The sequence below is a fragment of the Thunnus thynnus genome, chromosome 10 (genome assembly GCF_963924715.1).
Source record: "Thunnus thynnus chromosome 10, fThuThy2.1, whole genome shotgun sequence".
NCBI classification, from domain to species: domain Eukaryota; kingdom Metazoa; phylum Chordata; class Actinopteri; order Scombriformes; family Scombridae; genus Thunnus; species Thunnus thynnus.
In genome coordinates, this window is record NC_089526.1 from 20,801,902 (window position 1) to 20,829,622 (window position 27,721).

The following is a 27,721-nucleotide window of genomic DNA, read 5'->3' on the forward strand; positions in this document are numbered from 1 at the left end:
TCTCCTTGTCAATGATCCTAGTTGCCAAAAAGATGTGCAGTGCTTGGAATGCATTGTATCCACACTATGGAAAACTCATCACTTCTCTGCCCACATCCCAATCTGTGGTTTTACGCCCCCATCCTTCTCTACCACTTATCTTCAATTACAATGTGTCAGCATCCTCTGTGAATGTCTCATCCCGTGAGAAAGGTCTAATTAATATTTTCCCATACTTTCCTTACAATCTACTACTTTTGTATATCACCATACTCATGTAGAGGCATTTTACTGTTGTCTAAGCCATTTGCTTTCTACATAATGATATAAGACGTTCAGTGTCTCCCTGTCTTTCACTCTGTTTTCTCTGCCATTTGTGTTTTCTTCTCTGCATTGTCAGGTTCTGGAAAACATCTGACCATTTGGCTCCATCTACATGCTGCTGGCTCGGTTTAACATGGTGGTTTGAAAACGTTTTTTTCTGGCACCCACGTTTGTAAGAGGATGTTTCTTGAGGCCAGGAGGAAATGTTTTTTTGTGCTACTGTGCAAACAAGTGGAGCAAAGTACAACTGAATGCTTTTACCTGCAGCTGACTGCAGACTCCATTTAGATCTGTTTCATCTGTAAACACCATGAATTTCTGTCAAATGACTGGACTTAGAATTTGGACTCAGTCTTGACACCAGCAATGAAAAACAAGATTAATACAACACAAAGGCTCCAAAATACTGTGTGGAAACAAAAAAATATTACCTAAGTGGCCAATGATACTTGTCAGAGAGGGGGAATTAAGGAGAAAAGGGTCAATGAAAGGGCAGAAAGTAAGAGACATAGGAAGGTGGTTGAACGTTAGCACACAGGCTGTTGAGTGAACACATCTGTTTCATTGTGCTGTGTATGTGTGTGTCAGAGTGAAGAAAGAATGTTTGCTCTTATATTCAGAGTGACCAATCCCACCCAAGCCGAGGAATGACAAACAGCACCATTTCAGCATTGCTTTAAAGCCACATCTTTTATTCAGTAGTGAACCTCATAAGATACACCATTTCAGCAACACAGCTCTCTACTGGCCTCCTCTTGTGCTTCTGTCACCGTTTTATCTGTAACTAGTTCTTTGTTTGTCCACCACCATTGTGCACTTTTTAATTTGTTAAAACCTTCAGTCAATTCATACTCGGCTTCCATCAAAATAAAAATTAGAGCTGCAATGTATGTACAAGAAACTTTATTCTACTTTAACCATTTATTGAATGCATTCATAAGAACATATTTTTAAAAAGCTAATTTACTGACATATTGAATCAAGGCTTGTAAGATATACTAAAAACATACATTTTTTAAAAAAGTCTGATCAGTAGGCACATAGAGGCTTAAACCATGAGTAAATACTGTACAGCCCCATTTGTGACTGACATATTAACCTGGATTATAGTCTGAGCAAGTATAAATTAATACATATAAATTATGGTATCATCAACATATAGTATACATTTACAGAGATCCTAGAAGAGAAAGGTTATTGTGTGTCATCATGAGTTGGATTGCCAGCAAGTGCTAATCCATTGTCTTAACCCTTTATGGGTATAGTTTATGTCTGACATTTCTGCTGTCTTTACCACCAGAAATGTCTTTTTTTTTTTAACACCACACTGTCACAGAGGAATCTAGCCCAGAACAGCATGACCGTAACACTGTAAAAGCTGGAGATTCATCTCCCACTGGCATCACCGAGATCTAAATGGATTTAAGTGCCCAACAAATATCGCATTATCAATGGTCGAGTAAGTCACAGTGGGTTAGTGATCAGATCTTCCTGTTTATTCCAGCCATAAAAAAATAGGTAGTTTTCCAGATTTGCATTCAGATTATTCAGAATTGCTTCAAAACAGTCATTTCTATAACAGCAACAAAACTTCTATTATGTAAATACTATTGAGTAGCCACAATTTAAAAGACACAAGATTGATGTAGCCTCACACACGATGTCTGTGGTTAGCTTTCATTGATGTTACATTAGCTTGTGAAGGAAATCAAACACAAAACCTGCTACAAATTCGGCAGTGACATTAACAGAACCACCTATGGCACAGGGAAATCTAAAAACAAAAAAAATAAATTGTCTTTGAAATCCTATATGAGTTTAACTCAAATTAAACAAACAAGCAACAAAAAAAAACAAACAAACAAAAAAAAAAAAACAGCAATCTGAAATCAATGTTGTCTTGACGGAAAACTGGACAGGAGATAAGTCTATTCATTCTTTAACTCACTCAGACCCACATCTCATTCAGCTTGATTGATGAGAAGCAACGTTTTAAAACCAACACATAGTGAGTCAAACAAATAATGTTGGTGTGATATGTAATGTTCTTTGACACATTATAAGAAGTAGGTAGCTGGTTAAAATTCATCAGAGTCTATACATTGGGCAAATCCACATTCTTTTGTCTAAAATATATATATTTAACAGGGTGAATACAATTAAAATTAGGTGCTATCAAAAGGGAATGACACCACAATGTCATCCTTGATAACTACCTCCTGTATCCTTCTTGAAGCTTTGTCAATTTACAGGATCCCTTTGGTTGGCTGGTTGAGGTATAGAATAATAATAAGGACACTTACATTTAGAAGGTGATATGCTTACACTTAGAAGTGCACTGTAACCACTTAAAATGAAATTTGTAAGTGGTGAATGAATTACATTACTGCGTTGGAATATTCCAGTTGTCAACATGTCTTATTACAGTTGAGAATTAAACAAACATCTATAGCTGATTATATCTCTCTAACCCTGCTGTGTGGATAAGCCCTGTCTCTAGATACTGTAGGAAACACTGAATGCTGTCACTGTCCCTTTAACTTCAAACCAACTATTATAGCTGTATACAGCTGATAGTCAGAAAGGAATGTGCTTTGGCTTTCATCAGAAAACATTGGTCACTTCTACAGTTTCTGAATTATAGTCATTAGCCCTGGCTTTACCTTAGCAATCCTGTCCCACATGCTTGCTGCACTCAGTAACCAAATAAAATAGTCCTGAAAATATTACTAATGTTGGACAGATGCAAGGTTGACAGACCTTTACAAAAGCAAGCACTGTATGAATACAATGAAAAGACTGAAATCTCTATTTTTTTAAATGGCTTATGGAAATATAATCTCTAAACATAAAAACACACTGAAAAGGCTACTGAAAAATAAATCTTCCAAAAGACAAATAAAGCACATTTATATTTGGTCAGTTCTGCAAGTGTCAAATATCTGTGAGAAAACAACAAAAGTATGTACCTGCAGAGTAACAAAATCTCTCACACCAATACTGGACAGCATATGAAATAACATATTCATTCCTCATATAACGACAAAAAAAATCTTCAAGTCAGCAAAGAAAGCATACAGAAAATGAAATGTAACAATGAAAGATGTTAACAAACAGAGTAAATTTGACCTCAAATAAAGGGAAAAGGGTGTCAAACTTTTGAAGGTCCTTTGTAATGTTAATCCCATTATATGGTACCGTTTTAATTGACGACATTCAATATGCATTAAAGCTTTCCTATTCATACGTTTCTGCCAATTCCCTCGCGTTGTTAAGCTGAGCTTGGCGGGTTCAGCTTAGGTAAGTACTGTGGGTCTAAAGGCACAGTATTATCAATACTTGAGTTGATTACTTTCCTAGACGAGAATGGCTGTGATCCATCGTGATACTCTATTCCTTTCTTAAAATGTAAGATGTGTTTTGATGTCTGAACTCCTTCCCTGGAATGGAATGATAGGAATGCAATTTAATAGTCTTATTTTGTTCCCTTAGGTCCTCCTCTTCACAAACACTGAGCATTATGTAGAGAAGGATGTGGAAGGATAGCACAGGAGGAAGGTAGGAGAGATGAGAGGTGAGCATTGTAGAAGAGCAGAGGAGCTTGACTTCAAACTTCAACGGGAGGATCAATCTTCCATTCTGAAATCCTGATTGGCAGGTGACAGTTTTTGTTAAGTCTCCGTTTGTCAGTTCAGGCGTAAAACTCCTTGGTAGGCGCTTGGTGATAGGCTGTTGTGGGAAGTTTGGTGTCTCCCAGGTCATAGCTACCTTCATCCTTCTTCTTCATGCGGTAGGCGAGGAGGAGGAGGAGGAAAACAGCACAGAGGAATCCAATCACTCCGCATGCTATCACCGCTGGAGAGGAAATGAGGAAATATTAAAATGTTAAATTTTCTTGACAGTGTCCCACACTTGCTGCTAATGTTTCACAGACCTTTCTTAACTTTGAGATAGAAGACACTTGTATGTACTTGTTTGTGAAGCCTAAATACAAAATACATTCATCACTTCAAATCCTAATATTCTAAAAGCACTTGGCATCAACAGAAAATCATCTGTTTTATACTAACTTCACAACTCAAAAAATGTATTCTTTATTAGTTCATTAAAAGCTTTACCTGTTAAGTCTTCAGATACTGCTGAACTCAGTTAATTACCTCATTAAACCACAGAAATGGGGACAATAAATATAAGTGTGTGAAGTCTAGTGGAAATCTGTCCTTACCTGCCAGCACCTCTGTCCTCTCCCACGTGTTCTCAGAGGTTACCTCTTCAGGACTGTCTACCACATATGTTCTGCTGTCTCGACCATCTTTGGCATTAACGTCATTTACATCCTTTTGGATCAGGACTTTATCTTCAATGTCTTTGGCTGCGGGGTCATCCAACCTATCCTCGTCGGCATCTTTGGTTACACTGGTGTCTATACTGAATTCAGTTGCAGTGGCTTCACTGGAAGGCATGCTGGTGGAACTGGGACTGGTATCATGTGTGAACGAGTCAGCTGTTGGGCCAATACCTGGCACCTGGAGGAATATATTGATTAGTAAAATGCATTTTGCACTGTATAACAAAATTGGATTGGAAAAAAATTGTGTAAATTGAAAATTGGAATAGGAAATTAATAGTGCAATCATCAGGTCAGGAAATCATACAATTACAACATCTATCAATATAAAGAAACTATTCTTGAAAGTATATGAACAGCATTTAAAATGTTTGTTTTAAATGGTCTACAGTATATAATTTATGGTTTGTCTTAGGACCCAAGTCATGAAGGTTTTCTACTTTCGACATAAGGGTTAGTGTGGAAAGGAAAGCATTGTTCTACCTTCTCATCCCTGTCCTCATGGAATATGGAAGGTGTTGCCTCAGTGTGCTCCTCTGTGGTTGGTGGATTCTGGCTGTCCTCTTCTCTGGTTGGTGAGTTGTGATGAGAATCATCTGTTGGCTGTGGTTGAACTGGAACCGTTTCCTTGCTGAATGTGGTGTCAGAGAGGTTCAAGAACCTCCTGAGTAACTCCTCTTTATCTGCGAGGTCGATGAAAGCTGAAAGAGGAGGAACCAATCACAATTCTATTAATAGGCTGTATTTGCTTAATAAAATATGCACTTGGGATGTTAATTAACTGGTTTCTTATTCATGCAGGGGGAATGCAGTCTGTTTCATCACACCCTGGAATTTACCAAAGTACAGTTTACCACATCTTAACTTTCTCTTGTGATCACAATGAAGGTTCAAGCACATTTATCACTGTGAGCATAAAGGTGAGTCATTCATGATAAAGACGAGGAGCGTTTGACATCTGCTGACTTCTAATAAAATCTCACCTGGTTAACTCCACATCACCTCAGGACAAACATCTGGCACACTGCATCAGACACTGTGCTTCTGTGATTGAATATACATGCACTCGTGTCTGCAGTACACATATTGCTCATACGTCTGTGTGCATGAGTGGAATTAATCATGTCTGGTATTTTAACTACTTTTTTCCCCCATTGTAAAAGTTTCTGGTTTTGGAAAGAAGATTAGATAAGCAATACCTTTACAAAAATTAACTGCTTGTAAGGAAATTAGAAAATGGAGACATAATTAGATAATCCGATTGGATTATCGGAATCATGAAGTTCCAGGTTACCCTTTCTTCCACAAACATCATACTTCTGTATCTTATTTGTGAACCCTCCATTTATGCATTTTCACATTCTTCCATGTGTATATTTGCTAAAACCAAAATGATTTGCAACAATAAAAAGATATAAGCAAAACAATTACAAAACAAAGAAAGTTCAAGAGACAGTTAGTCTCCTTACCATAGTCTCCAGAACCAGAGCCTGAGCCGTTGTCTTCACTATCTTCATCATCTATAGGAAAGTCACCTGACGGTCGGCCCTCTAGGTACAGGTCATCTGCCGTAGATGAGGGTGACTGGGAGGAGACCAGGAGCTGGGAAAGAGAAAAATTCAAAAGGTATTGTTATTACTCATTTGATGCAAGCAGGGGGAGAGCAAAGACAGAAAGGAGAGAGAAAGACACACATAAATCTGTCTCATTCACACTTACAGAATTCCTTCCACTAATTGAAACCATGTGAACGCCTCTACAGTTTTGGAGTAAGACAATACCTCTCACAACCAATGACCTATGCTGGCCAAATATGCCAGAGTGCACATACTGTGGCATGTAAATGGAGGCTGGTTTCTTGTGTTGTGGCAGTAATTTGTGATGCTTCACAGAACCAGACAGCAGAGATCTAAGTGTGTGAGAGGAGGAGGGAGAGATAGAGCAGCTTCAAAGACAACGCACAGAACAGATGCGGGGAAAAAAAAAACAAAAAAAAAAACTGTTTCATATATATAATACTGCAGCCGAGGAAAACCTCCCACTAACCCAAACCCAACACAAAGGAGTGTGATGAAAACCAAAAACCTAATTGTCTCGTCGTCTGAGGCATAGACTGAGCAAAGGAACTAGGCTTAAGCAAAAGAGATGAGGTACTTGGGTGGTTCAGACTTTAATTAATTGTGAATTTACTACATTTATCAGCTTGACAGATGAAAACACATACATTTAGGAAAGCAACCTAATAATCAGTCTGAAATTCAACAACACAGGAACGGCTGGGCAGATGTTGGTAGTAATACAGAGAGACAAATACACACACACACACACACACACAGATGTGGATGAATATGGCCCATTGAGACCTGAAGTATGTCTGGTATGTATACTATGCTTCCACTAACACAGGTGCTGAGAGAAGGAGCAAGGAGGGAGCCTGGAGAAAAGAAAGGAAAGGAAGGAGCGAGACAGGGATAGTACTGTATGTTTCTCATAGAACAGGTGTTGAAGACAGAGGAGAAGATGTGTGAGGAGGTGTACACTTCTGTCTTTTAGAGCAATAAATATTCGCACTTGAGTGAAATAACAGACTAGCTAAAGAAAGAAAGTCTTAAATCATTTTCCAATACTAGCATTTTAATTGGCAGTATGCTTTTGATCGTCTGTAGGCAAAAATGAAATCAGAAGAACTGTTGTGATTAATGGATTTATGGTCTTTCTGCATCTTATTTCTGGTACTGTGAGGAACAGAATGAAAGGCAGGAATCAAGAGAGACATTTAAGCTTTGATGTCTGATGTTTGTTTGAGCTAACCAAGATGACAAGAAATATGGAGAGAAAAACACTCTGAGACAAACCAGATGTTGTGTGTACATTGTGGCGAAACAGACAAAAAATTATTAACATCTATTTTCAAAAGACAAGGGAGTCTGACAATGCTATGGTTGACTAAAATAGCATTCTTGCCGTCTTCAGCCAGGGATTACAAAAGCAGATGCTGTTCTTGTCAAAACAAAACACACAGACACACACGACTCGAACATGCTGCAGGCATACAAACGTAATAGCGGTATGTTTCGTATGTTCTGCTGACGGCTTTAAAATGTAGAATTTGTGTTGACGATTGAAGAGAGTTGAAAGCTGATAACATGTCTATAGTGACTGAACTTTCCCAGTTGAGATGGAACAGTTAATATACATACTAAAATGAGCAGAATTCCTTTTTAAGGCCACAGCAACTAGTCCAACTGTGACTTCAGGTGCTTCCGACTGCCAAATACACCACCTCCAACTATATGTAGTTAAAACAAAATCCCTAACATACACTGTGATATGGGGCTGGGCGATATGGTTGAAGTCATTATCACCATCATTTGGGGCATATTTCAATATTAATGAATACGACAATAGGGCAAATAAAACATAAAATAATCAAATATATGTTCAAAACCATAAACTGTGTTCCACTGTTACACATTACACACAACCAAACTCTTCAAATGTGTAAAACATACATTTCTGTCACTGAATTTGCTAATTTTTAGTTGCAGCTTGCTTGAACAGAAATTTGTGGAATGATAACATCATGTCGTAATATGATCATGAACGATGATATATGATTCAGTCAGCAGTGAAAGGATAATGATGTTGAATTATTGCACATCTCTATTGATATATGAGCAGACCAGGGACACATTGGTGTTTTCAAATGCACATCTGTAACTGGCAAAATGAAACACAAAGGCAAAATAAAATCACTTTCTCTGACCATCCCCCTTGCCAGAAAGAAGCTATAATGCGTTCGGGTTTACTGGAAGACTTGACTCACACATTTACACACATCTGGAAAACATACATATGTACATAATGCACACATACACAGGCTGTATATAACCATCTGGTATCTCAGTGCCTCATCATAGTGAAGAAAATTCACTGGCCACAGTAGTATTACACAACAGTCATGCAATAGACATGTTAAGGTGTGTGTGATTGTGTTAGGGATGTGCATTATTAAATCTTGTGATCAACAAACCTGTATGTTTGTGCCTCCAGGGCTAACAGTTATTACTGTAAAATTTCCCCCCACTGAGATAGAAGTCAATGATAATGAGAGAGAGCAGCCGGGTCAAGAGTGAGGTTGTGTAAGAGCCAAAAGTACACAGCAGACCTGTCATCACCATCTAGACAGCAGCAGCAGGAGTGCACAATGCTGTGTTTGAGGGGGTGTATGTTTGACCAAGGCTACAAGTCATAAAATGTTTCACTCACAAAGTCAAGTGTATCTTTTTTGTTTTTTAATCGCAGTTAATAATCTCTAAAAGCTTAATAAAAAGGCAAAATTATTTCACAGTAAGTTAAACAGGAGACAATTTTTACCATTTTTGTTACAAGTTTGACCTGAATGTGACACAATATCTACTTTTGTCTAACACATAGAGGAGATTATCATATTCTGAATTATTTAGATATGTATTATGAAAGGTCCTCGTCCACAGTGTCTGGTAAAAGATATGATTGCATCAGTTAAAAAGGCTTAAAATGTAAAAATGTCTACGGTGGAACAAAGAGAGAGTGAGAGTACCCTCACTATCTATCTGTGGAGAAAACCTCACTGGTATTTCCCGCTGTAAAAAAGCAGGTTAGCTTTGGTTTAAAAACCTTTGACTAGTCCATGTTTGACTAAGGTGTGAAAATCCCTCAAAGACATGCTGAGATTGAAAATCAGATGAACAACAAAGGCTTAGGAGCGGAAAGGAAACAATCCATTATCTAGTCTGATGCTTTGAGACTGACAGGATGTGTACAGTTGTCTTTATAAAGTTCAGTGCTGTGACTAATATTTTATGACTAATATGGTGTTACTGATTGCTTTACAACTCAAGCTTGAGGGATACCACAATGTGTACCAATTTTCTATGAGTGACATGGATAGATTAACATCTATCCATTTCTTTTATTTCAACTTTATTTCTTCCTTTGTTCATGTGTGTTTTTATGATGTTTTATGAGTTATTTATGTAATTATGAGTAATAATAAGAGCAGGTGTCCCAATCTTCCTCTTGCCTTCTATGGTCGGGTGGGTGAAAAACTGTGTGTCTCCCACGCAGCTATGTGCTTGCCCGGACTAGCCCAGTGGGACTCACTGTGAGTCATCCATCCAGAAAATGACACAACTACCGGCTCACAAACTGTCACAGGCAGAAAGCCTGTTTGAACATTTGTCTCTCAGATGTGAGCAGCATCACTGACTGACTAACCAGTAATTCTACAGCCACACTCACAGAAAGAGACAGTTTGTATATATACGATGTAACCCATGACGCCCAGCAATTTAGGACTGGAGTCCGCCTATTAGTGGCACAAACTTAAGGAGAACTTAGACATTTGTGAGGCAGAGTATGACATATACAGAGCCACAATTTAAAAGATGATAGACGTAAAGGTTTAGCTGTTAAAAAGTTGTTCTCTAGAAGTCACATCCATTTGTAAAAAAATGTTTTCTCAGATTCAAGGTGGGAAAGGAATGACAAACTGTACATTCCCTCTCTTTCTCCACAAGTCTGTCAGTATTTCGGCAACATTTGCTGCCTTGCCAGTTCCTGCTACACATACCCAACAGTACGGTCTCAGGTTTCAGCTCTCTCCCTTTCACAATATACAGTCCATAAATCATGACTATCATGTATTGCTGAAGAGGTGGCTAAGTTCCCTGGCTCTCTTAATGGGAATTTTATCATCAACCAGGATCGTTTAGCACTTGTGACAGTGTACAGAGCTCTGCTTTAGCCTGTCATTTCCAGGTGTTTTCCAGCTTTTACAACAGAGCGAGAGAAAGAAGAGGAAAGAGGGGAAGTGATTTTCATAGTTTAGGAAAAAACAGATTTGATATGTTAGGAAGAAGGATATTCTCATTCTTAGCATTTTTATCCTGGTATTTATTATTGATGTAGTTACACAGACTTCAAATTCAGAATTTAATTAAGGAAATGATGACATTTCAAAACTTGACCCAAGCCCTTTGTTGGTGAGAAATTCAGGCCAGGTCTGGAGGTTTGGGTTTAAATGTCAAAGCTGTGAGCTAGAGGCTGAACAGACTCTGGCCCTGTGTGAACTTTACACCAACTGGACGACTGAACTTGGGCTGAAAAGACAGTTTGTGACTGAATATTATCAAACGCTGGATTAGTCTGCCAAATAACATATCTCTTCTGTAAATACTGTAGCTTCCTGGAAGATAGCATTTGTTTTTGCTTAAAAAAAATCAGTTGGGTTAGCTTTAGAGTCTTACTTTCATGTTCGTTTTTACCACTGACTTTGCATAAAACGTTCAGGTGGACCAATTAGGCAAAGTATGACCATAAAACAAACATATTAATCAGGCTAAGACTGAATAACATTATATGTAGGGTACACTGTGATTTGTGAAGAGACTCGGTAAGAAAAACCCACAGAGTCAAAAGGAAACAACGAAATTAAACGTTACGGAGGTTTAACATCTTAACGGCTAATTTGTGCCGTTTATCGGGATAAAAGAAAGACACAATGTCAACATTATTAAGTCACATAACATTCAGGTGTCATATAGCCAAATATAATTAAAAACTCAATTAAAAGCTACTTACTTTTTCACTGATAAACCCAGTCGCCAGCCCGACGACGAACAACAACCACAGATTCCTCATCTTTAATTTCCAAAAAAGAAACGGCAGTTGGAAGGGAAAACTATATACAGTAAGCGGAAAAAAATTAAATTGTATACACTCTAAAAACAAAAGTAATGTCGCTCAGCTGAATCCTCGTCACGTTTTCGCTGGTATTTTTCGTCTACTTTGTTAAATCTCGGTACTTTATTGCACGGCTGCTGGACGCGTTGTGGTGCGGAGTTCCTCTGGAAAAGTTGTTTGGACTGGCTATGCAGCGTGGTCCTGCGGTGACGTCACCACGACGTGACGTTGATTGTGGAAGCAGCTGAATGGACACTCCTCAATATGTCCATGTGACACGCCGGGGATGTGTTAAAGGAAGGGTTCACAATTTTTTTCATGTCTGTCTTAAAGCGACAATCTCCTGCCGGAATGCAACACTGAAACAGGTTTTTCTTGCTGTAATCATTCCCCCTGTTCATACTGGCCCTTTGAAGATCCCTTAATAATGCACTTACAATATAAGTGATGGGGGCCAAAATCCACAAGCATCCTTCTGTGCAAAAATGTATTTAAAAGTTTATCTGAAGCTAATATGACGTTTCAGCAGTTCAAATGAGTCATATCAAGTGGATATCTGCCACATTAACAGTCTTTTTAGACTGTAAATTTAGACTAGCCAAATTTCCTCTTTTTGTTACTCTACTTCCACCACAGCTCAACAAGGAAACACTGTCCGAGGAAACACAAAGAGGGAGTTTGATGCTAAAAAAGACTGTAAATGTGTCAGATATCAACTTGATATGACTAACTCAGACTGCTGAAGCCTCATATAAGCTAAAGATCAACTTTTAAATGCAAAAAACAACTGTGGACACACTCTTGAGTTTGGCTCCCATCACTTACATTGAAAGCACATTTGAAGATCTTTTAATAGCCAGTATGAACAGGAGGAATGATTACAGTGAGGAAAACCTCTTTCCCTGTTTATATGGACACCTAACTGTCGACTTGAAAATTGTGAAGCTATCCTTTAAGGAGAGAGACATATACACACACCATAGATGTATAATAAAGAAGGAGACAAACACACACACACTGACAAACTGTTAATTTCATGGGTGAAATGCTAATTCACACTGTTTTTTAAACAATTAAGTCCATCATCCTAATTTAACTTAGATTGTCTTGAAGTAATTTACTTTCTTCATACATTCATAAATGCAGTACTTTATAGCACTACATTTATTTCTATGTGTATCTCTCCCCAAATAATGACTATGTGAACTCAGTTTGGGGTGTGTTAAACCTTTGCTATACCCCTTAGAAGCAGATATTACGTACCCATATAGGTTGATAAGTATCTGTCTTGTAATGTGAAGAATGATTATGCAGGATGTAGTAGCAACAAGACTTGGATTAATGCAGATTGTATGAAAAAAATATCAATACCTCACCTTTTGCTGACTCTAAATGCACTACTTTATGGACACTTCTTTATTGGGAAAACAAAAATCTCAGAAAATGAGAACTTACAGTAAGTTCTCTAAAAAAAGATAGAATAGTTCCCTAAAACACTTGTTTGGAAAAATTAGTAATACATATGACATATAAAGTGCTTAAGTAGACCAAAGAAGATCATCTCATTTCTGGTAACACGTAGAACTTTTTTTATTACTCAGTCAGGACTACATAAATAAAGATAAATAAATAAAGATTCCCATACTGGTTTTATTGTAGTTTTTATACGAGACTGACCAAAGCTGATGAACCGCATTTTAAACTGTAGATATGACTCCCCCCAGTGCAGAAAAGTGGTTATGACAGCAAAGTACAACATAAAGCATCACACATGAAACTGGAATATTAAAAACAAACAAAAAATACTCTTTGTATCCACTTTGTTTCTTTGTATGAGGAGAATTAACCATGAATTAAGTTCCATTTCTCTTGGACAATTATTCCACATCTATCAAATTCATGTATTTTCATATATTTAGTTTGTGGCATAGAGATAAAATGTTGCTTTGCATCCATCAAAGGAGTCAGCATGACAGGCCATTTTCAGTAATTCCTTGTGATGTTAAATAATGAAGAAACAAGAGACAGAAATCAAATCAACTGCTAAAACATTTTTGTACTGCTTAATGTTTAAGTCACATTTGGCTCGGCAAGATAAGGAAATTGGACTCGTATTTAAAACACTGATACAGGAGAATCTGAGACTCACTCACTGTTCAGACTGTGATCATACTGTTACACACAGTGCATACAGTTATATAGTTTTACAACTTTTTAGTGTAATTAGAAATTTCCAGACAGTTTAACTGTTGAACACTCTTTAATGTCAAAGCTGTAACTACCAAAGATGCCTTGACTATGTTAAAGCAGGTGAATACTTCTGCAATAAATTTTACATTTGCACTTAATTTAGGTCAATTTGCAGTGATTTGTCTTCCTTTTGGTATTAAAGTCATTCAGGAAGGCCACTCTCTATAGGCCCTCAATAAAACACACAGAGATGAAGAATTTGGCCAAGTGTGTCAGAAAAGATACACAGTACTGTAAGGCAGTGTGTTGTGGATCAAGTTCAGTTGTATGATAAAGTGATATCAAACTGTAAATTCAAGGTACTGTGATACTCTGATCATACTTTTACTTTTTTGCTTGGTTCTAAACAATCAGTAACTTTGAGTAAATTGAAATCATCTCAGATGTGTTGTTGCTAAAGGTTGTTATAGGTTCAAGTATCTGGTTTTCACTGATGTTTGGCTTTTAACATCCAAAATACAAACAGGATTGAAAATTAATTTTACTGTGTTCAAGTGGATGACAGTGTGTATGCAGAATTTTTAAAAAATCATTCACAGTTGGATATCCAACACATTTGTCTATAAGACTTTCTGGAGTGGTAGACCTTTGTATCAACTGTAACCTCCTGAGTTGGGGTCTGACGCTCACATCAAATACTAGATTATCATCTGATAAATCCTTCTTCCTATTTCAGAGCAGTTGATGTTTCAGGAATTTGGAAAAGTCCTCACTGTCACATGATGTCACAATGTTGTAATCAATGTATCGAGATAAATCATAACAGACTTTACACATTCATAAAGTTTACATTTATTTAAATAATTATATTTTATGCTTTTCTGACACTTTTTTTCAACAATGCAATGAGGGAATGCACAACTGCATGTAAGGTTATTATCACATTAGTTTGGTTATCTGTTTACAGTTCCAATGCTGCAACTTGCATAAACTTACTGCTCTAAAGCCAGTGATGACAGAGTAATACTCTGTGCCCACATGTTTAATCCACACTATATACACAAGGACATCAATCAAACATCCGATATGATCCCAACGTAAAATGTAACAGGACACCCAGAAAAACACATTGCACAGTGGTCTTCAGACATTTAAATGCAGCCTTCATAGAGAATTCAGGAGGTCCAGGTTGGTAAAACAATCATCTTTAAAGCTGCAGAATCTGTAGGAGGTCTGTGGCATTTTACAGAGTAGAGGTACAACATCATCTGAGTCCAGACTTGGCGTCTGATGCTTTCAGACTTCTCTTCCAAACTGGAGGGATCTGTATCACAAACAGGAGAAATGACACTTAAGAACTGATTTTTAACAATTCATTCCACTGGTATTAGCAAACATAATTAAGTTTAGCAATTTACATCAGCAATTTGGGGTGAGATGCACATGTAGAGATTGAAAATTGTAATATATTTTAAATATATGTTTTGGGGCATTTTTTGCCTTTATTGGACAATTGATGGTAGATAAATGGATAAGAAACAAGGGAAGAGAAAGCGTCATGACATGCAATGCAGGTCCCCAACTGGAATTGAAGTAGGGACATTGCAGACATTATGTGGCGTGTGCTGTAAACATTCGACTACTAAGGCACTCCGAGATTGAAGACTTTTATGCATCATATGACGTGCCATAGCGACATATTCTACACATGGAACTGTACAGGAATACACTATTATATAAAGCATCTAATGAAAAACAAAAAATGGTGAGAGGTCAGTGTGTATTTGTGTGTGTGTGTGTGTGTGTGTGTGTGTTTGCGTGTGTGCATTACTAGTGGGGGCACTGAAGGCTCTAGATGTCGCCCAAGAAATGACAGCAGTCGTCTCCATATCAGCCCGCTGCCCAAGAACATGAAGCCTGTTATCAGCCAGAAAATACGAGCGTCCTGGTAAAAAACACAAACAGGAAAACACATTAACAAATGTGGGTAAAAACATACAAAAGTACAGTATGCACTTATGTGCTCAAAATAAATAGATACACATTAGACAACCAAACATGGGAAAAACATACAGACTCAGAGACAACGCTGCAGATACAAGGAAAGTCTAAAAAAATCAAGATGTGTGCAAACAAGTCTGCACATCCACAAACAAACTGTAATGGCTAAACCCATGTAAACTAAGTTAAAAGTAACAACTTTGAAATTCACCTTATCTACCAACAATTTTATTTGAAATCTATTACTCTTTTATGTAAAATCGAAAAAATAATGATCAATGCCTGATTCCACAGGTTGTACATTTTATCAGACTAACGGTCCAAAACACAAAGACTTACACTAACATAATATTAAGACAAGCAAGAAAAACCTTGTATCTGCAAAGTTGTAAACTATAAAACTCAAGATGTGATATCATTCTTCAGCAGGAAGGGCAGCTGTCTAACCTCTTCAAAGGACGACTCCAAATTCATTCCAAAGGCCACCCCTATCAGACCAAATAAGGAGAGGGAGAAGGTTCCCATCGTCAGCTGCAGACTCAGGCGCATCATCACGTTACGATGGCTACAATAAAACAGACAAGTCATTTAATTTCAACAGCTTAACCATCTTCTCTAAATCTTTTGCAGATTCAGAGTGAGTAAGACATGTTTTAAATATATTTTTTTTTTTACAACAAATACAAACATTGTAGGTTCCAATATTATCAAAGCAGTTTTAAACTAAATCCGATAAATGGTCAGAAAACATACAAAAGATGGCAATTTTTATGAATAGAAATTTTGAACTGTCCAAATGTTCTACAACCAATGCAACTGTGTTAATTTAATATAACTGAATGTTCAATTTGAAATGACAGCTCTTCTTTGGCTGAATAATCATGTTGTTGTGAATTTGTCCGTATCCAAATAATGTGTTTGTGTGCGTGTACCTGTCCAGATTGATAAAGATGACACTCTCAGAGTCGTCTATCAGTCCTTTCAGCTCTCTGGCCTTGTTCCCCAGCTCCTCAGCCTGTATGAAGCAGTCGCAGTATGAACACTCAGAACACAGTCAACAGCTCACTGACTGTGCATTATATGTAGAAGACTTTCAACATTGTGTTTCAGTGATTTTGATACTAAACAAACAAAACTAGAGGGGCAAGTTGACAGTTCCAACAGCACAATACATGTGCAAGTAAGTACCAGACTATTCAGTTGGTTGCAATCTGCAACCTCACCACTAGATGCCACTAAATCCTACATACTGCACCTTTAAAGCTGATCTCTGGGATTTTTAGAAAAGTAGCATTACCTGCATATAGCAATTCTCCAATAACAGTTCCATCTCTTCAGCGTGGTCAATACCCAAACTGCTCTCCTCACTAGAAAGACGGACAGACATATTTACATGCACATAAAAATATGAATGCTTCGTTTGCAACGTTTTTTCTATTTTGCCTACGAGTTGACATCAGATCGTTGCGGATCCCTGCATGGTTTTTCCATGTGTTATATGCGTTGCCCACTCTCACTTTGCGGATTGGATTTCAGCTCGAATATGTATGGATGTATTTGAGAAGTGGACATTTCGAGTAAAGAATGAGAAAAAGTAGTGAAATCCTACTACTATAGTTTGTTTCATTGTTTGTTTATGTGGCCTCCTGAGTGGTGGGAAGTCTGCCGTGACGTAGCTTCCAGAAGATAACCAATCAGAACAGAGTGGGCCCATTGTGAGGGGGGCCTTAAAGAGACAGGAGCTAAAATGGCCTGTTGCAGACAGAGGCTGAACTGAGGGGCTGCATAAAGAACCAGTATAAGATATATATGGAGGTTTTTGAACTGTAAATAATGCAAAGACATTCCAGTAGCACCATGTATTAAAAATGTAGACCTGGAAATGTGCATAATATGTCCCTTTTAGTTTTATTTTTAGTTGATTTCGATAACATATAGAAACTTCCCAATTCACACAGAATAAGGCATCATAACTCTTAACACAACTTTTTTTTGTCCCTGTTGAAGAAAGGTACATAATCTGTTCATGTAGTATGACAGATCTGGACCACTTACTACTACAGCTTCACAACAGATCTGCTGGTATAATTGTTCTCACTCAATTCCGGAAACAGCCCAGTCATCAACTCTCTCCTCGTCATCATCTGACCGCGTGGCCTAATGGATAAGGCGTCTGACTTCGGATCAGAAGATTGAGGGTTCGAGTCCCTTCGTGGTCGCACTTTAACACATTTCTTCTATTGTGTCGAAAGTTTGTCTGAGACCCTGTTTACACTTGGCATTAACTTGCGTCTTGGGTAATCCGATCACAAGTGGACAGTTCTAAGTACGTGTGTTTACATCTGGTATTAACATGCATCTCCATATGCGTGTTGAGTGAGCCCCTAAGATCGGATATCACTGCCCCGCTCTATTTGCAGATAAACGCGTATAACATTTCCGTTTGCAAAGACCAGATTCGTTCGTTTTAACCGGCTGTGTTCAACTTGTTTGATAATAGAATAAAAAAAATATACGATACATTGTGTGCCCCCAAACGAAAATAAAATGCACGTCCTATTGATTTGCTCTAGCGCCGCGTCGGAAAAAAAAAACATATATAAGAAATATAGAATTATATGCAGCGATCTCCCTACATCTGCGTCTCTCCATTGAGAGACACTGTGCGCATTTACGCAGGAGGCACAGTAGCGTAACTTCATTGATTATTTATATCTCCGACACGCCGACAGGATCGGTCAGGATCTAATATTAATTAATGTTCCGCTTTCGACACATCGAAAAGTCCAGGTTCATACTGTTTCGAGTAGAGCAGCAAAACTAAAAACTGCAGTTATCAACTTGACAAGACAGGAAATTATCCAGCGACTTTTAACTTCTGAAATATTTTTTTAGACGGACAAGCGAAAAACTGAAAACGGGTTAGGGGAACGGGGGAAACAGGAGAGAACGGGAGGTGGATTACATTGCATAGCCTATATAACAAATGAAACATAAATATTTTTTATTTGGTATATACACAATGCTCTATGGTCATTTACCTATTTACCTAAAAGAAGGGTTACCACTTCCATACTTTTCTTTTTCCTTTCTATTTGCAGGATCTGTGGGACCCCAAACAATTAGGAGGAATCAAAGTCAATCTCAACAAAACAAGAGTTAGGTTAACCTGAATCCAGTTGTATCCCTGTATCCTAACCCCAACCAGTCGTTTCTGAGATTTGATTTAAATTTGAATGGAAACCTCTACCACTTATCTCTGCAATGCCTAACCCTTCCCCCAACCAATGGAGACAAAAGAACAGAAAACCACAACAAAGGAAAAGGAGACACTATTTAAAGGGGACACGGACTTCGACACCTTGGGGATCATATATTATACTGTAACCACTGACTGGGACTTTAAATGAGCATTCGAGAGAACTGCTTTTGGCATTCATGTATGTATATGTGAGTGCATGTGTAACATACAAAACTCTTGGGTCTGTCCACTTGGTAAGACAGAGTTCTTCAATGATCTCGTCCTCATCCAAAATCTTCAGCAAGGAATCCTTAAAAACTTTAATGTCCGTCTCCAACTCTGATAAACTGTCAGAGGGACAAGAGACAAGAGGAAGACTAAGAGGGACAGACAAAACAAAATGTTTGAACATGTAAATGTCCAGAGGTGTAACAGTGTGTGGAAAATTAATTAATTAAATTTAACTTCATAGTTATTAGATCCGAGGATGACAAACCATGTTGAAGAACAGCTAAGTTGATGGAAAAAGATAACCATGGAGATGTTATCCTGACAAATGTTATGGTTGAGGAGAAAACATACATGAAAACAGTAACAATCAGTGAATTGAGCTTTGAGGTATGCCACATATGATTACTGTCATATTATAATATTAATTATCAAAGATGAGAAATTATTTTTAATGAATGATACAATGAAAACCAGTCGAGTCTCAGAGATATTGACCCAGTTGCTCAAATACATAATTTACAAGTGGATAACAGTCCTGATGCCAACTACCCTCATTCATAAAAGCTTTTCTAACAAACTCATTCCCACTATATGTCATTGTATAATATGGTTGTGTGTGTTACCTCTTGCTGTTCTGCAGCAGTATATGTAGTTTACTTCTATCAGCAGAAAGGATTTTAGGATCCACTAGAGATTCCAATATGTCCAATATTACTGGTTCAACTTCATTCAGCTTGGCTTGTAGAGTGTTTACCTATTGACACACATATACGTAAACAGATGCTTTACCATGTCTTGATCCCATCTTACAGGCTGGTTTTACGTGGGTTAGAACATGAACATGCTTAAATAAACATATACACAGTGTTTTTTCTAATCTGTTTCACCTTGTGCTGCAGTATGGCCTCCAGTGCTCTAAACTCAAAGGGCAGCGAGTGTGTCTGCGATGTCAGCTGTGGGGGAAGCTCCAGGACCAACCAACGCTCTAATCCCAGACCACGGAAATCCAACACCAAAAGGCACTGGGTGGTCACAATGGCTTTCAAAGACTGCGCAGAGATGGAGGGATGAGTGGGGAGAGAAGCTGCTTTACAAAACACTGAAACATGTAGTCAGATTTATATACATCTTCATTCAAGTTTTCAGGCGATTTGTCAAAAACTGCATGTGTGATGGAGGGTGGAGAACCTGTGTAAAAGTGACTCAAAGTATGAAATTACCTTAATTTCTTTAGCAGTTGATGCATTGCTTTTATAAATAGGTTCATTTGCCTGACATCGCATGTGTTAATGTGAACGTGTCAGTGTGGCTGTGCATGTCCGGTTACTTTTGAAAGACTGCAGGCACAACAGTTGACTCTGATCTGTAAATATTTGAGGTGACAGACCTCATCAATGAAAAAGTCTGGTTGCGAAATAGAGAAAGCTGTTTCGCTAGAAGTACACTGCTATATTTATTTTCTAAACCAAGAGTTCAATATTCAAAATAGCTGCACCAATCAGGAGCTTGTCGGCATGTCACAGTCTATAGAGGTAGATTGCCTCAAGCAGCAGCTACAACACAGGAAGCTTTCAGTACCTCAGGTAATGTAGCAGCGCTGTACTGTATTTGTGTTTGACCTGTTTTAGTTTATTTGGCATATTATTTATGGCAGAACCAGAGAGACATGAAGCTGTCAAACTACACAAGTACTTTAACAGGAATAGTAACGGTTAATGGTTGTCGTCCCCCCCCCAATTTCAGACAGAAACATAACTCTCATAGCTTTTATACTTCAGAAAATAGATATTAGTATATTTTATAGTATAATTTCTAGCTTTCTAGTTCTTTTTTCTAATATTTCTCTATGTCTCTATATTGGAAAAATGGTGTAAATAAGTCCAGGATTTAATCAGTCTATCCCTAATAAAGTGTGATATGTTGTATGTTAGATATATCAGAATGTTGTCATTGTGCCTGTTTATCATATTGAACTGTATTTTTTTTTAAAAATTAAAACTGATAATTGACTAAGTTGCTAATTGTTAATGCTTTACTGTAACTGCAGGATGGCTGTGAAGCTGCTCTGTCTCTGCCTGCTGCTGGCTCTATTGTTTCCCAGCTGGGCTAAAAAACAAACATGTCTCACATCTGCCTCCAACTGCAATGAGTGCATCCAGTCTGGCCCGGAGTGCGCTTGGTGCACTGCCCCTCATACTAACACTCCCTGTCATACTTTGAGAGGGCTGCAGAGAGCAGGCTGTCCTAAAAGTCACATATACAACCCTCAGGGCAGGGTGCAAGTTGTCAGGAATGACAGCAGGTAAGTGTCCTAGTTTAAAGATATCTCTTTTCTTCTTCTTCTCAAACCTTTACTGGGATTTGCTTGAAATTGTACAAGACTACAGTCACCTCTAAGATATTCTTTTTCTTTCCAATCATTATTGAACATCTGCAGCACCGAGCAAGCAGACGCCCAGGCTCTGCTCCTCCAGCCCCAGGAGTTGTCCCTCCGTTTGAGGCCAGGTGTGAGCCAGTCTTTCCCTCTAACTATCACTATGCCTACAGACCAGCCAATCACAGACATGACCATGGACACCAGCCCTGTGCCCGCAGGACTCAATATCACATTTGGCAGCATCATGAAAGGAAACCCCCTTGTCATACAGGTCAGAAAAGACTGAAAGAAACATTAGGAACAATTTCCTCATATGGAGAGTAGATTATTTCTTGTCATTTGTACTTATAAACTACAGATAATATTCATAATAATAAATCCTTGTTGCTCAAGGTGAAGGTGGAGGCTGCCCAGTGTCCCAGTGAGAGTGATGACTCAAACCAGAACAGGACTGGGCCCTGGTCTGTCCACATCACACCCAAAGGCTTTTCACAAAGTGTGAAGTTAGAGATATTTTTGGAGTGTGAGTACGACTGCACAACTTGGCTAGAGTGAACATACAGTCAAACATATTAGTATTACAGTAGCCCCAAAATTTGGAAATGTTTGATGTTCCTTTATAGTGTCACAAATGCCTCACTCAAAATATGTATCAAACATTGAGATGTTCTTTTTAAACTTATTTTCCTCAGGTCAGTGTGACTGCATGAGAAACTGTGAGGAAAACAGCCCTGCCTGCTTTGGCCGTGGGACTCTGGTGTGTGGCCAGTGTGATTACACTACACAACACTGCCGGGGGGAACTTGATTCTTTTTCTTCACCAGATGATGACCGCTGTCGCTCAGGCCCGAACGCCCCGGTATGCAGCGGTAAAGGGAAGTGCGTGGAGGACTTCTGTGAATGTGACAAGCGGGTAAACCCGAAAGAAAGATACAGCGGACAATACTGCGAGTGCAGCAACTTTGACTGTCCGTACCACAACAACAGGTATAATATGTGAAGATTAGTAAGCATCACTCGGAGCTCTATCTCCATTACAAAGTCTTCAATATCTACATCTTGTTACTTTTAATTATACTCAATTACAGAGATGGATTTATATTAAAACGATTACAATTTTTATCTAACAGAATATGTGGAGGCCACGGGAGCTGTGAGTGTGGACAGTGCATTTGTGATGACGACTGGACACATGATGACTGCAGCTGCTCCATGGAAACTGCTTCCTGTATGGCAACAAACCAGCAGCTGTGTAACGGGAGAGGGATGTGTCAGTGCGGAAAATGTCGGTGTGAACCGCCATACACAGGCCCCACCTGCGAGTTCTGCCCCTCTTGTGTGGGTGTATGTCATCTGCACGCAGAGTGCGTGGAGTGTCTGGCGTTTGGGACAGGAGCGAAGAAGAACAGGTAAGAACTGGTTGCTTTTAATACAGAGTGCTGTGATCATAGGAAATAACACTAGAGACTGATGCGATCTGCAGATAAAATAAGTGAAATGATTCATTCTGAAGTTCTTTTGACGACATGCTCACGGACATCATTTACCTCCCAACTCTTTACATTACATACATGTACTTTCTTGCAAAACCCACTATAAATGTATCGTACTATAATATATATAATGTTAATGTGTAGAATATTAGCACTACAAGAAATTAAAAATACAGAAACACATTGAATTGTAGAATCTATTTAGTTTTATTAAGTAGAATTTATCTATTTACTTAATGTTTATTTGTCAAAAGACACATACTGTACTTAGCATGAACCAATGCTAATGTTTTAAGCTATTTTTTTTTCCAATACCTATCCCTTGAATTCTGAAATAATAAAGCACAGACCATTTGTCAGAATAGAAGAGGAAAAAAAGGAAAAACCTACTTTAGATTTGGAAATTGCCTCAGTTTGTCAAGTTTGGCAGCAATAACATCTCCTCTATCTTTAATGATATTACCAAAACGTCATTTTGAATCTGTCCTCTTGTCATCAGGTGTGAGACAGAGTGCAGCCACCTCACCGTGACAATGGTGGAGACCAGAGATGATATGCCTGAACCAGGAGAAACAACTGTACACTGTAAAATGATGAGCCGCGAGGACTCCTGCTTCATGAACTACTCCTTCTCCCAAACGCCCTCTGGAGGACAGTCGACTGTGGTGCAGGCTAAGGATTGTTCTCCTGCACTATGGCAGTGATCCACCAGGGGATTTCTGCTTTGAATTTTTAAGTTCCCTGAACATTTAGTTCAAATGTTTTTATTCTGAATCCCTAAACTGCCTTATTCATTTGAATTATTGTCAGAAATAGGTAAAAAAAATTACAACCTTGAAAACACTGTGATGATACACTGTTATTAAACTTCAGGCTACATGCGCTTCAAGTTTTCTTTATTTTACTGCTCTACATCATCCTCTTGGTAGCATTATGTCTCTACAGGCTACTGTAGTCTTGAATCCAACACTGAATGAATGTCTCTGATTTAAGATACAACAGTAAAGAATTGTCATTGATCGGCTTAAACTTATGATCACAGAATGATTCCTAATCAACAGCTAGATCAAAGGTGATTTAGATTTGGTTGAGAGCAGAAATCAATCACTTAGCATGCTTATATGAGAGAGAGGGAGCATACCTCCATTCGTATAATGATGCAGTTGTTTCGAGCGGTGAGGCTGGTACTGTGCTGAAAGCGAAGGTCTCTGGCCTGAAGACTTAACTCCTGGCAAAGCTCTGTTTTCCTCTTCTCTGTAAGAGAACAAAGAAATAAGAGGAGCAGAGGCAGACGATTATAATATACACTAAAGTGAATATGTTTCTATTTCATATATTTTTGACTTGATATAGGACAAGACATTACAACAAAAGCAGATGTTATATCTACTGCTTTCAGGAAAACAAACATAACAGAGCGAGGCAGCTAACACTGTCACATTTGGATTGTCACATCACAGGTCAACAGCTACAAGTAACACTGTGACAGTGTGTGTCCAACTGTGCAGGGCTAAGATTCAAAAATGTGCTTGGGGAATATACTGAAGGTAATACCTACACTCTGGTGAGAGTTGTCACATCACAGGACAAGAGAAATAACCAATCATCAGTCTCAAAGACAATCCTGATTTTGCTCATTACTACACACAGAGACAACTTAACAGCTCAAATCAAACAAATAAAAGACAGATTATCAATAGGTCTTATCAGTTCTTATCAACAGATTGATAAGATTTATTTTACAGCACTTACCAAATGATGTCACATTTCCCTCCTGGTCAAACTTCATCTGTGAAATAATATTACAAGATTACTTCACACAGGTGTTCACAACTGTTCAATACAGTTTTGCTGTATTTAAATGTATATAATGTATGACAGTACACTGGTAGGTGTTTGAGTTAAATGCAGCTGATAACTTGTAAATGCTGTGAAATCAGAAATCTTTTCATTAAATACATCTTTCTTAGATCTAATATTTTAAAGCAGATTTTGTGATACATTGTCTGTCTAAAAAAAAAGATCTCTGTCCCTGCCCAGCCAGGCCTTGGGAGTAGGATGGTCCTGAATATAAAGCATCAACTAGTGGTCAGTCGCTAATGAAATGTTTTTGGCCAACTGCCCTCAGAACATCTCTTACCACAACAAACGTTGGGACCACACTGGAAAGAGGAGCTTCTGTCATTCTGTGACGGATTAAGGACACTGTTCAAAAAAAAGACAAAGTTTAGCCACAGGTAAGGATTTCTGTTCACAGGCAAGGCTGAACATGGAAAATTGTTCAGTTTTAAACACTGCAAAAATGTTCATTCTTAAATATGAATATACTGTGCATTACAATTGTCAGGACCATACCACAGTTACTTTCCAATCCATCATTTTAGCATTTAGCAACATTTTTTGTGGATTTTCATGAATCTTTGCCGTGCTTTGTGTACTTACTGCCCCATTTCAATGTGCCAAAAGTATTTGGGCAAATCAACATCTGAACTAGAGTTGCTACAAAAAATGGCAAATTAAATTTTATGTATAAAAAACAATCCAGCAGTGAAATACCAGACACATATCTAATATGTAAAATTAGATAATTTATCACTCTGTTTAGCGTCTTTGCATTTCAATATATTTCAATCAGGGTTGAGCTTTCATACAGTTTCATTATATGTGCATAACATGAAGAAGTAAGCAACACATGGTTACATGGCACGTATCACCTATTTATCACCTATTTAACTTGACTGGAATAATATGTAGACTGGAGCCAGACTGAATTTTTAAGGCTAATACTGATGTGAAAGACAATAAAGCATGATCACTATACATAATTGATTTGCCTCTCTTTACATACATAAATTACATCAAGACACATGTTTGGTTATTATATTATAATAATATTACATATCAGTTGTTAGACAGGTGAGGAATAAACTTTTCAGTGCTATCTGGTGGACAAACTATGTAATGAAGGAGTTGTTACTAAATTATACCTCCAAACATATTGGTATTTCTGTTCATTTCATTTCTGTGATTTCATGTTATCTATCCACAGACAAAAACGCTGATACAAATATACATGTGATAAACTGATATGAATAGATAATACTGGCCTGCTGATTTACCAGACAGGCTCTGATGTAGACAGGTATTGAAATATGAAGATTAGAGCTGCAACAATTTGACGATTAATCGATTAGTTGCCAACTATTACATTAATCTGCACATATTTTGATAACCGATAAATCATTTTGATACATTTTTTAAAGAAAAAAATGTCCAAATTCTCTGATTCCAGCTTCTTAAATGTGAATATTTGCTGGTTTCTTTAGTCTTCTATGACAGTAAACTGAATGTCTTTTGGTTGTGGACAAAACAAGATATTTGAGGAAGTCATATTGGGATTTGGGAAACATTTTTCACCATTTTTTGACATTTTATGGACCAAACAGCCAATCGACTTAATAGAGAAATAATCAACAGATTAATTAAGATACAAGACTGTCAAAACTGTAAAATGTAAAAGCAGCAGGATTGTGTTTTTCAAACCACCAGTTCACCTCCTTTTGTACATTACAACATTGTAACAGCTCTATATATTTTTATTGTAGATGTCTATTTGATATTGCTTATAATTACTTCATATTGTGTATATTTGATTGTTATGCACCACCTTGCACGTGCAAACCTAGTTGGCAGTAAACCTGTTTCTGATCCTGGTAAGTAACCATCTCTCATTCTTACCGGGCAACGTTGCACCTGCTTGCAGCAAGTTCTTCTTCCTCGTCGGAGTAGACTGAGATCTTCTGAGCTGACATCTTGACTCAGGCAGTGTTTGACTGCAGTGTAGTGAGTTTGAAACAACATGACTGTAGCTCCTGCTGTTCAGTCCCAGCTTTCTCTGTCCAAGTGGTACAGTGTACTTCAGAGGGTAGAGCACTGTACGAGCACTGCAAAGGATAAGGGTTCGATACCCATCCACAGTTGAGGAGAAAGGACCAACAGAGCTAAAGTTCCCACTAAATGGCAGATACATCCTTGAGCAGTTCATGCATCCAGACAGCAGCACCCTGTGTAGTTTCATCTTTTCACACAGGTTGTCACTCAGCTTCTGAAGGGCTGATATTCACCACAGGACAGGAAGGCAAGCGTCAGCCTCCATAAGAAATGAAAGTTGACTGTCTAAAATACTTGAGTCATCTCGTTTAGGGTGATTCAATACCCTCCAGTTGTTTGTCAGGGTTGTTTGTAGAGGGGACAGTCCAGATCCACAGGAACAACAGGAATACAGTCGGAGGTAGCAGTTACAATACGAGCAAATATTGATTATAGCCAATAATGCCAGCGTCAGTCGACCACTGCTATCTCACTATCTGTTATGCAGCTCTGTTTGTTATGCTAGTTATCTTAGCTGCTAGTATCAGGGTTAATTATAGTTTATCCATTTAAAGTTAACTGTGACAGTAAACGAAGACACAAGAAAAACAATTCAGTTACCTGCCGGCAACTACAGGCTGTCCTGAATCAGCAAAGAGCTGCGTTGTTTGTTTTAGTCCGACACACTACTTATTATAGCATGATGGAGAAAAGTAGCATTCATGAGGAGGACAGAGCATGAAGAGCACTGCCCATCATGCACCGCGGTGACGACTGCCAAAGATCGTCTCTAGAAAAGTAAATCACTCGGGCTGCATGTGTTGACATCAGGTTCAGGTTCTTCTTCCTTTTTTATGTTTAATGGCGGCAAAACAGCTTTTAGGCGCATTACCGCCGCCTTCTGGATGGGAGTGAGGACCAGAACAGGTATTTTATTATTG

The 27,721-nt window shown here is 38.2% G+C and overlaps 3 protein-coding genes and 1 non-coding gene across 5 annotated transcripts; 2 read left to right on the forward strand and 2 right to left on the reverse strand.

The window, feature by feature from the left end:
• Positions 1–966: 966 nt before the first annotated feature.
• On the reverse strand, positions 967–11,577 carry LOC137191715 (syndecan-2-like). The gene is made up of 5 exons (XM_067602035.1): positions 11,276–11,577; positions 6,121–6,253; positions 5,135–5,352; positions 4,529–4,829; positions 967–4,158 (listed from the first exon to the last, which is right to left on the reverse strand). The coding sequence occupies exons 1-5, from the start codon at positions 11,333–11,335 to the stop codon at positions 3,995–3,997; spliced, it is 876 nt and encodes a 291-aa protein (XP_067458136.1). The 5' UTR covers positions 11,336–11,577; the 3' UTR covers positions 967–3,994.
• Positions 11,578–14,395: 2,818 nt separating this feature from the next.
• Positions 14,396–27,599, reverse strand: mrs2 (magnesium transporter MRS2). 2 transcript variants are annotated; one of them, XM_067602038.1, is made up of 13 exons: positions 27,402–27,599; positions 26,649–27,023; positions 25,051–25,115; positions 24,663–24,699; positions 24,052–24,164; positions 19,928–20,089; positions 19,664–19,794; positions 19,040–19,156; positions 16,866–16,935; positions 16,501–16,583; positions 16,016–16,133; positions 15,399–15,512; positions 14,396–14,891 (listed from the first exon to the last, which is right to left on the reverse strand). In XM_067602038.1, the coding sequence occupies exons 2-13, from the start codon at positions 26,986–26,988 to the stop codon at positions 14,832–14,834; spliced, it is 1,410 nt and encodes a 469-aa protein (XP_067458139.1). In that variant the 5' UTR covers positions 26,989–27,023; positions 27,402–27,599; the 3' UTR covers positions 14,396–14,831. The 2 variants fall into 2 exon arrangements, with proteins under 2 accessions (XP_067458139.1, XP_067458138.1); XM_067602037.1 differs by having other exon boundaries at positions 26,649–27,599.
• trnar-ucg (transfer RNA arginine (anticodon UCG)) lies at positions 17,715–17,787 on the forward strand. Its single transcript has one exon. It is a non-coding gene; the product is annotated as a tRNA-Arg (tRNA).
• On the forward strand, positions 21,219–23,793 carry LOC137191718 (integrin beta-1-like). Its single transcript, XM_067602039.1, has 6 exons — positions 21,219–21,342; positions 21,478–21,688; positions 21,811–21,940; positions 22,110–22,404; positions 22,548–22,826; positions 23,410–23,793. The coding sequence occupies exons 2-6, from the start codon at positions 21,578–21,580 to the stop codon at positions 23,612–23,614; spliced, it is 1,020 nt and encodes a 339-aa protein (XP_067458140.1). The 5' UTR covers positions 21,219–21,342; positions 21,478–21,577; the 3' UTR covers positions 23,615–23,793.
• Positions 27,600–27,721: the final 122 nt, after the last annotated feature.

Excerpts from the sequence above, each read along its gene's own strand:
- LOC137191715 (XM_067602035.1), bottom strand. The coding sequence starts at position 11,335 with ATGAGGAATCTGTGGTTGTTGTTCGTCGTCGGGCTGGCGACTGGGTTT. Across the intron at positions 6,254-11,275 it reads CTGGGTTTATCAGTGAAAAA|CTCCTGGTCTCCTCCCAGTC; the intron begins GTAAGTAGCTTT and ends TCTCTTTCCCAG. Across the intron at positions 4,159-4,528 it reads GAGGACAGAGGTGCTGGCAG|CGGTGATAGCATGCGGAGTG; the intron begins GTAAGGACAGAT and ends TTTCCTCTCCAG.
- LOC137191718 (XM_067602039.1), top strand. The coding sequence starts at position 21,578 with ATGCCTACAGACCAGCCAATCACAGACATGACCATGGACACCAGCCCT. Across the intron at positions 21,689-21,810 it reads GAAACCCCCTTGTCATACAG|GTGAAGGTGGAGGCTGCCCA; the intron begins GTCAGAAAAGAC and ends TTGTTGCTCAAG. Across the intron at positions 21,941-22,109 it reads GTTAGAGATATTTTTGGAGT|GTCAGTGTGACTGCATGAGA; the intron begins GTGAGTACGACT and ends TATTTTCCTCAG.
- mrs2 (XM_067602038.1), bottom strand. The coding sequence starts at position 26,988 with ATGAAACTACACAGGGTGCTGCTGTCTGGATGCATGAACTGCTCAAGG. Across the intron at positions 25,116-26,648 it reads AGCAGGTGCAACGTTGCCCG|TGTCCTTAATCCGTCACAGA; the intron begins GTAAGAATGAGA and ends TTTTTTGAACAG. Across the intron at positions 16,134-16,500 it reads ATCTTTATCAATCTGGACAG|CCATCGTAACGTGATGATGC; the intron begins GTACACGCACAC and ends GTTTTATTGTAG.